The 9,956-nt window shown below is 44.8% G+C and overlaps 1 protein-coding gene across 2 annotated transcripts; it reads right to left on the reverse strand.

Moving 5' to 3' along the window:
• Positions 1-492: 492 nt before the first annotated feature.
• Polr3I (RNA polymerase III subunit I) lies at positions 493-8,430 on the reverse strand. Of its 2 annotated transcripts, none has more exons than XM_050176590.3 (4): positions 7,352-8,430; positions 5,577-5,645; positions 3,882-3,953; positions 493-648 (listed from the first exon to the last, which is right to left on the reverse strand). In XM_050176590.3, the coding sequence occupies exon 1, from the start codon at positions 8,351-8,353 to the stop codon at positions 7,886-7,888; it is 468 nt and encodes a 155-aa protein (XP_050032547.2). In that variant the 5' UTR covers positions 8,354-8,430; the 3' UTR covers positions 493-648; positions 3,882-3,953; positions 5,577-5,645; positions 7,352-7,885. The 2 variants fall into 2 exon arrangements, with proteins under 2 accessions (XP_050032547.2, XP_054925506.2); XM_055069531.2 differs by lacking the exon at positions 7,352-8,430 and adding an exon at positions 7,219-7,323.
• Positions 8,431-9,956: the final 1,526 nt, after the last annotated feature.

Here is a 9,956-nt window from a genome sequence, read left to right on the forward strand (position 1 = left end):
AAGTGAGATTGGTTACTTTTGAAAGGGAGAGAGAAAAAAGTAGCATAGAAAGGCAGGGAGGTTAACCAGAGATAATTCAGGAGCCTCATTCTCAGACTATCACTTTTGGGGACACTTTCGCGAGAGTTCACGTGACCAACGCCATGTGCATCGCCATTTACAAGTGACAGCATTCTTGGCACACTGTTAAGCACGTTTGTCTTCTCGCAGTGCCAGAATGCTGCCACAGGTCTACACGAACACATCCAGTGCTAATTACATGAAATCCTGAAAAAGTGAAAATATCCCCGAAATGCGATCTTCCAAGAATGCCACCTTGCCGATTACCATGCATGTGTGGGGGGTAGTTGTTAGAGAAGGGCAACGCAAATAATGTAAAGCTCTTAACGCAATCCAGCAATAACGGGCAGCATTCTTGATTCTGTCGCCAGTCAGACAACACGATTTCAGTCTAGCGAAGTGAAAAGAAAAAAAAAAACACTGGAAAACATGAAACAATCAACACAACGCTTTTATTTATTACAGAGATGAGCCGAGGAACCTACGCTGGTGCATTGTGCTTGTGTCCTTATTTGGGAAGTGGGTGAGGAACAAAGTCCTTGTAGGCTTCCTCCAGAACCTTTGCGTAGGGGTCGTCATCCCTGACAACTGCAAGAATACGGATAACGCCAAGTAAATAACAGCCACCAAGGACCTGAGAGGCACGAGTGTTTCAGTGTTTGGCTTCCTTGAAGAGCATTCATGTTAATGTTAATCAGCAATCTCTCTCTCTCTCAGCCAAAGCTGGCAATACTGAAAGTGAGATTCATTAAGAAGAATAGACTTCTGCAAGACGGGAGGCTAATTTCACAAACGTAACCTGGAACGTCCAGTCTCAACCCTCTGAAAAGGGGAAAATTTACAAATATGTGTTTATTTAATTAAGTACCTTCAGGGCCTGAGGGGATTGCAGAAGGGAGTGGAATGCATGAAAAACAAAAGTATACAGTCGAACCCACTTATAACGATACCGGTTTTAACAATATATCTGTTATAACACTGAGGAGCTGCTGCACAGTCAACTTTTGTATGTTTTCCATGGTGAAATAACCCGCTTACTACAATGCCCCGATGCCGCAATATCAATTGTAATGAAGTAGTATGGCTGCTAGGCATCCGAGGTCGTGAAATGCGATATCCTTGAAAAGAAAACGAGAAATTCGAGCCGCTGCGCGCTCATTTTCCAGCCAGCTCCAAGAGCCTCTCTCCCATCGCCCTTCCAACCCTTCGAACGTGAATGGGCTGCTGCAACTGCACCACAAGCAGATTGCTCGCATGCTGCTCACTGGCTCCTCATTCAGTGCAGTTCTGCAAACAGCTTAATCACACGCGTTCATTTTTGTTGGTTGCGTCGAAATCGTTCCTGGCTACGCAGTTTCTCAGCCTCGCTTGACTCGCCGCCGAAACGGAAGATGGCTGATCCGCCCGCTGATCGGCAATGCACGAAGTTGCCGGTGGAAAGAAATCGCACGGGTTTTTAGATTTGGAAACTAAGTGCTTCTAACCGATAAGGCGATCATCGCGAACGTGCCTGCATCAGATAGCGCCGACGACGACGACAGCAATGACTCAGTAGGGCAAGCTGCCTCAATATTGTCCTCACAGGAGGCTCGGCAGATGACTCATTCCCTCCAGAGCTTCACTTTCACAAGGAACCTTCCGCAGCACTACGTGGAGCACTTGGATGCCTTGTAGAAGAATATCGGCAAGCTTCGCATAAAGCACGCAAGGCTGACTGACATAGGCTTTTCTTGTGCAAGCTAGTGAGAAGTATGCGGCGAGAAGCTTGTGACGATCTCTCCTCGGCATTTCTTCTGGATTTCTAAAGCTGACAGGCTGCTGCGGCAGCCTTCTCGCAACATTTAAAAGGCCCTTTTTGGGGCCACCAAAGCGATGCCTCGGCGGTGCTTGCATATCGCTTGCCACCCATGACACCTCTTTGCAGTTATACCAGTGCCATTCTTTAACGCCGACAGCCGCAGCTTGCTACACATGATCAGAGCGCCCAGGAAGCAGTTAAACGGGTGAACACAATCGGCAGCCGGGTGGAGGAAGTTGGTGGGGAGGGGCACTGGCCTCCCCGCCATGATAATTTTGTCACATCAGTTCTGCCATCCCCCTATTTTAATTTTTTCATGCAACCCGGTTATAAAAATTATCAGTTATGTTATAACAATGGATTTTTCGTGGCACTTGAATATTGTTATCAAAGGGTTCAGCTGTACTATAACACAGAAATGTGGAAATACAGAAAACAAAAATAACACGGGAATGCGGCAATACAGAAAATAAAAACAGAAGCAACAGTCAGCTGTGTTGCGGCAAAATGAAGATTACTGAAGATAAACAAGATATTGAATAGCAGATTTAAACAAGTCAGTGTCGGTAATTGTGGCAATTGAGATGGGCAGGCGATTCCAATTGTTACTTGTCACTTGCATACCCTGCATGCACTTGCATACGTGGCCCTTGTGCCATTAAACATCAAATATTCATTCATTCATTGTATAACCTGCAAAAATTACCGGATACATACGTAGAAATGTTTGAACATTTACAAACACAATCTGTCGAATGTATTACAAAAAACAGAAGTCTCAACAGTTGTTGCTGCTGTTCTGTGTTAAGAGTGAAAACGCTGCATTTGTGGTGGTGCGTAGCACATATTTAGGTGTGAAAATGTGCATAGTAACCATGTAATGCATTGTTGTCGAAACAGTGGTGTTTAAAGTACGTAGCCACCCTAAGCAAAGTTAAATTATAGCTCCTACCTCCACTCTGGTACCACATTGAAGAGCTTGTCACTTGTGAGACATTTGTAATTGTAGCTTAAGTTAGCACATAGGCTTTGAGGTAACAGTTCATTGCACTATGAACAATCAGTCATAAAATGAAAATGAATTAAAGTGAAGGCAAAGACTGGAAAAAAAGACTGCATAGCCCCTTCATACAGCAGTTATGACGCTAAAGCTGCGCTTGCATTTGGGTGTCTTGCTGGTCCTTTCTGCGGATGCAACTACAACACCATTGGGGGCAAGCACCACCACGGGAATAACTGGCACTGCAGTTGGCATGACATAGAATGATGGGTCACGTGAGCACAGCCGCCGCATCGGAAGTACGGCAGCGGGCTGTGAGCAAAAGTCCTAGCACCGTCAGTGAAGACTTGCTGCACTGCGGTCCGCAGCTTGTCTACAATGATGAGACATAAAAAAAGAATTTCATCGTTGCGAAGGGTTGTTGCATGTTTCCGTGGTCAACAAAGTCTCCAACTGCATAACAGAAATATCTTCAAATAGCTCCGAAAGCTCGTTTGCTCTTGTCCTGTCAAAAGCTCATATACCAAGGCCCAAAGCCTTCAAATACTTGCGTTATGTATAGGTATTCCGTGTTTGTGACGGAAAAAAAAAAAAACTGCACAGTAGATAGGATAAGAACAGAGAGGACACTGTCTTGTCCTGCTCGCTTTTTATTATCCTGCTTTCTTGGATATTCAGCCGTGAAACCGCGTACCAAGCATAAAATCGGGAAGGTTTGTAATGCGTGGTATTTTATTTGTATTCTTTTAGCTAGCAGAGCTTTTTGCTTTTTCTCAGATCCCCTCGAAAGCACAATTTGGCCTGTTCAGGTGGGTTATCTCAAGGTGCAGACATTACGTCTACGGCAAATAAAAAGTGGGGAGACTTGGTATGTGCTGCTGTAAATTATGCCAACAATTCCTGAACAGGGCCTTCTTTTACAGAAGTCGCACAAAGAAAGTAATCATTTTACATGAGTCGTAAATTATGTATTGGTCCCTCCTTTTGCCTTCGTCCTTTGTTTTTTTTGTTCTCAGTCCGCACCTGTATATTCTTTCCTGTAGTACCAGGGCCGGTGGTGCTTTAAGTATGCAGCTCGTACAGCGAACGGGGCCACTGCAACACACGAAAAACGGCATGTTATTGTCCACATCATGATCAGTCCATATTAACACAGAATCCTGCTTCCTACAGAATACAAATATAACTTTCCCTCTTAAATGCAACAAACTTAAGGGATTGTCCAATAAAGCATTCCTCCGTTTTACATGCATTTGAATAGGCGACATTGGAGCTGGCCCCGAGCTGAAGCTTCCTCTTAAATCTCAACTAGAATACCTGCTACACCTGTTTGCTTTTCAGCTGCAGCGACATCTTCCCATCTCAACATTACGCATATCATTTTTCGTTCCATCGCTCATTACGCTTCTTGGATTGTCAAGTTTCAGCTGTACTAGTAAGCACGCTCAAATGCAAAAGTTTATGGACCGTGGGATCTGAGAAAAAGCCAAATACGTCTGTAGCCTGGAATTCAAATTTCCAACTTGTGCTGGTACGTGCAAATTACACAGTAATGCGTAGTTTTACTGGCCACGGCCACAAAGTCTCCGAAAGTTCGTTTTTTCTCAGATCCCCGCGCTCTGTAATGTTTTTCGATCCAGTGTGCTTTCAACAAAGTCTGCGACGAGGAAGCTTTAGCTCTGGCCCAACTCCAATTTCCCTATCCAAATGCATGCATATGCAGAATGCTTTTATGAAAGAACTGCCAGACCAACCTGAATGAAGTCTGTCAGATTTGACAGAGAAAGGCGGAATATAGTGATTCTAGGCAGCAGCATTTTGATTTTGGACCTCCAATTTTTTTACGAGATTACCAAATGTCGGCAAGCGTAAAGAAAAAAATAAAGGCATGGAGTTTACAAAGCCATAACTCTCCATCAAAAGCAGATATCGCGGTTCCGTAAACTGCATCTGTTGGGAGAATTTCGAGCGGACACATGTCACACTTAAATCAACAGCGTACGCCAAAATTTTTTTTACAATGTTTACCATGGTATTGCGAAAACCCCTACTCGCAAATGAGTGGTATATTTCTGAGCACTTTATTAATACTTCAATTCTGTCTGCGTTAGATGTATTACAAGTGTCTACCCGCTGTGGTTGCTCAGTCGCTATGGTGTTGCGCTGCTGAGCACAAGGTTGCAGGATAGAATCCCGGCCACGGCGGCTGCATTTCGATGGGGGCGAAATGCGAAAACACCCGTGTGCTTAGATTTAGGTACACGTTAAAGAACCCCCAGGTGGTCGAAATTTCCGGAGTCCTCCACTACGGCGTGCCTCGTAATCGGAAAGTGATTTTGGCACGTAAAACCCCATAATTTAATTTTTTTGTATTACAAGTGCAGTTTACAGAATCGTGATATCCTTATTTTTTTTATGGCAGAGTTACAGAATTGTATACTCAAGTTGGCGTCTTTTTTATTTTTTTTCCACAATTTTTCAATCATTGTTCAACTGAAGGCCTAAAAGAAGATCCATTTCCTACAGTCACTAGACTTTAATGTTTTTTCTTTGAAGTGCAACAAGAGCAGCTGCCAAGAGAAACTATTTCTCCATTGCTACGTAGTTAGAAGCCCCCGACCTAAAGCTCCCTCTTAGGTTGCCATTTATGACTTGGAAATAACTACTAAGTCGTGCAATTTGTATGTAAAATGGCGATGCAGCGTGAGATTGACTTACTTGCAAGCACTACCGTAGTCCCGACTACATGCTCGGGATAGATCGTCCACAGATTTCTGATGAAGGAGACTGCGGGAAATGTGGAAGGGACGTGACATCATCGTTAGCACAGTTAACACTAAGATGCATGGTTTATTGGTATCATCCAATCAAGCCGGGCATAGCATAGGAACTACACGTTGGGTGAAGATGATGAATCAGTTTAGACAGCTACACAAGGATGATTGAAGGTGGCGTTCGCATTTGTGACCCCATAAGCGAGAGCAAAATTGGGGAGTATTTCAACATAGCATTACCAATGTCACCAACTAGCCATTTGCAATAGATCTTGCGCGCATACTATCACAGGCATCAGTAACTGTGCGGAGACACTTTAGCCAGACAACTTGTAAGGCTGCGCAAACAAACTATTACTCGCATTATACAAGGATTCCTTGTTTTGCAAGCTTCAGATTTTTCACTCGAGGATTACACTTGCAATTAAGCAAATGGTGAAATTTAAGGAAAGGATAACGTAATGATTATACATTCCTATAAAAGTGCCCGTATTTTTTTAAAGTCTGATTGGTACTGTTTTTTTCTTGAAATGTGACCTTATACCCTCTCGGTCATGATCTCTTCATATGAACATGCAACATGCTTTTGAATGTTCCTGCTAGTGACAACAAGAAAAAGTATCTTGAACATATCGTTGAACTTTAATGTAACCCCCTGTTAACCAAAAACAATGTTCCAAGTCACTTGGGTATGATGATAATAAATGCAAGTGATATTTTAAGAGTTGCACTACCAGGTTTGACAAGAAGTTTAACATATAGTATAGTATAACTGCAGCTGAATTTGTGATCTTTCTTGCATCACGAGGCCCTCAACTCGAGAACAACCGGCGCATCTACTGGCAACAAATATTTCAGTCCTTTTTATAATATAGAATGTCACCTCAAGAGGCCAATATCTGTAACCAGTTGATTTCTGACAGGTTCCATATTATTTATTATATTTTTGCTAAAGTTGCACCGTATTTCCACAAAATTAAATATAAATCTGGAGGCTGGAAGATTAGATCGTAACTCTCTACCGAGTGTGATGATGTGCCCGTATTTCAGTAGCTACGCCATTCAAATTTCGCGACCGAAACAAGCTTACTTGTAACTATTTAAGCATCAGCAGGTAAGCTTAACTTTACTCGCAAAACCATGCTCTGCCTTTTTTGATTAGCCTTTCTTTAAATAGTCAGTGGTAGCCTGAATATGTCTCATTCGGCACTTCAATTTGGTAATCCGGTTTTCGGTTGCAGAGCTGGAAATGGGTGTCGCAGGAGCTGCATATTAATAAAACAATGCGCTGCTATGCATGCATTACCGAGAAATTGTTATGCATTGCGCCAACACTTGAGAAGCAATACAACGCTTCCTGGAACAACCTGTACTATATAGTGAACCACACACTATACAATGCAATGTTGTAACCGTTTGGATAGCAGTACGGCAAAGTCACTCGTCAAGAATGAAAGTTGTGTATCTGAAAGAGTTATCATAGGTTTATATACCCAAGTACCACGATTTAACAAAAAAAAAAAAGAATCGCCCCATCCTTCGGCAAACGAAAGCAATGCCAGATAGCCAACGGTACTTGCAGTCACCATGTGCTGGTGCCGGCTCAATAATCTCCATCAAGGTCTCGAGGGCCGCAATCAAAGTCATTAGAACACATTTCGCGCGTATTTAAAGAACAGCAGAATAACATTCCATGCAAATAAAGTAAAATTTGCGTACAAAGCCCCATCCTGCAGTCGCTTGACCTTCCCCAGCGGGACTGTCTGCTCGACTGATTTGACTTGGCTAGCGACAAGCAGCGTTCGGTCGGCCCCGTAGTTTACGTGCACAATCCAAGACAATCCAATCCAGTCTGCGCGTTCGTGTGTTTGTGCAATGGTTTGTGTATTCGCAAGTTTTGCGTACTTCTTAAGACACGCTTGGCTGTTACTGCGGTAGGCGATCGTAGTTTTGATCGCCGCATTGACACTGGCACTTCAGTCGGCCCGCGCCCTAATAAGGCTGGGGCATTAAAGCAAAAGAAAAACAGCGGAATGATAACAGACGAATATTTAATTACACGATCTGGCAGGTCTCGTCACGCAAACCGCTCACACTGTACAAAACGTTTCATGCCGCCGAATTTATCGGGGCAAACGAAAGAAACAGGGTATCCGTGACGAGTGCAATCCACTGCGCCCACGCAAATCAGTCTGACAGGTTGCGTCGCAGTATTCACACACACACTCGCACTCACATCCGCACGTCTGCTGGTCATTCGCACTGCATAGATTCCTCATCGCCTTCTTCCCCTTCCTGCCCTTCTTTCTCAGGTTCCTCGTCCTTAATAGGAGGCAGCGTGCGTTCCACAAGTTCCAGAATGGTGGCCACGTCTTCTTCGGACAGCCGCTCCTCGCTTTCCTCGATGAGCAGTTGGATCTCCACTGGCGAGGTCGGCCTGTGGTTGATAAGTTGCAGTTTTTCTATCTTGGTCAGTTTGAATGGCAGCGCGGTTATCTGTCGGAGGAAATCCTCGATGTGCTGGTCGGTCTGTCGAACGCACGCGGTTTCTTCGAGATAAGTGATCGTCTCGTACGACACCGTTGCCAGGTTAGGCACCGTCCGAGCGGCCGCCTTGCCTGCGCCGCTTACCGAAGCCTTCTTGTCACTTTGCAAGTCTTTGAGCAGCTTGAGCACCTCGAAGTTGCTGAGGAACGCGGAGTTTTCCTTGATTATCTTCATCGCGCCCCTCACAACAGCGGCCTCTTTTGCGCTGCTACCGTGTGTAGCCGGCCGTGTTGTGACTTTCGGCTAGAGTAATCACAGAGAAGAGGTGAACGGTAGGGATGACGACATCGCTTGACTTGTTGCAACGTTATTGAATAGAGTGGCGAAAAGCGCCGTCTGCACTCGCCCGCTACAGTTACGCGTAGCCTCCGAGATTCTCGCTTGAAATGTTTCGTTGTGCTTCGTTGCCGATGGTACCAAGCATAGAGTTATAGTGAGAAACTCTGTGGTACCAAGGTGATGGTACGACGGGTGATGTTGATGCATACGGTTGCTACAATTTAACTTTCTCTCTTCTCAAATGCAACAAATGTCATACAAAGTGGTCCAGCGGTTGTCCGACAAACGCACTTCCGCGCTTTGCAGTTGGCCCCGACTTGGGCTAAGCATAGGAAACTGCATGATATCAGTGCATTCTTGGCAAAAGCCGCCAAGGCCGGTAATTCACAAATTTTCTTATTGGCAGCCTTTAAACAGCACGATCGAGCACCTGACGGTGAGCCGATGCGGATATGGCCTAAGTCACGGAATCGTATACGACTGCTGATCTCTCAGTCTGTCTCAGCGCACGTCATGCGCATGGCTCGCTCAGGTCATCACTTGCTTTCTCGGCGCGCTCATTTGAGCCTCTAGTCGTTGCCTCGTGATATGAGTTGGTGCAAAAATGCCGACGCGTTGCGTAGCCGTCGGGTGCTCGAACACGTACTCGACGCCTGGAACCAGCTTTCACATGTTTCCGAGAGACCAACAAGTGCGGAAGCTGTGGGTGCTTGCGATGCGGCGCGAAAACTGGCAGCCGACGAGAAGCAGCATGCTTTGTTCGGCACACTTCAAGAAAGACGATTTCGTGTATGACCCAAGTTTGGTTGTGGAAATGTCTTGCAAAATGAAGAGGGTGCTCAAGCCCGGCTCGGTGCCTTCCGCCTTCAGCCACAATCGCAGCAGCGGAGAGTATTCGCCAGAGATAGAGAAGCGCCGACGGGCCGAGGTATTATTGGGCCTCTCTGATTTTCCATTTCAGGCTACCCGCGCGCTGATGATGATGATGATGATGATGAACCTCTACCATGGCTCGTACCACGGCCAGTACCCATCAAGGGGCGGAGGCCAAGTATCGGGCAGCACTAGATAGCTAAAGAAATTTCTTATTTGAAAAAAAGAAATGCAAAGTAAAAGCAAAAAAAAACCCAAAGAAGATTTCGGAATAACTAAACTATAGCATGCTAACGAGCAGTCAGACTAACGGAAGGGTGAATTTTAAGAGGTTACAATCAAGGAGAGAATAAATACAATGTTAATAATGAATTTGGAGAAACCAATTTCAGTGAGCTGAATGCTGATCATATAGGTAGAGCAAAGCTACAATAATTAGTAGGGTAGTCGTTTTGTTTCAGTTAAAAAATCAAGCACTGCGCAACAAACATCTCTATGGCTATAGCCTAGGGTTGAGGCCCCAAATGATAATATTACTGGCGTGCGTAATCCTAATCTAATTTTGCAGAGTGGAGCTTTCAGTAATATCTTTCTCTGGTTTGAATATCTTCAGCGTGATAAAAAG

Source organism: Dermacentor andersoni, chromosome 8, assembly GCF_023375885.2.
Source record: "Dermacentor andersoni chromosome 8, qqDerAnde1_hic_scaffold, whole genome shotgun sequence".
NCBI lineage: Eukaryota > Metazoa > Arthropoda > Arachnida > Ixodida > Ixodidae > Dermacentor > Dermacentor andersoni.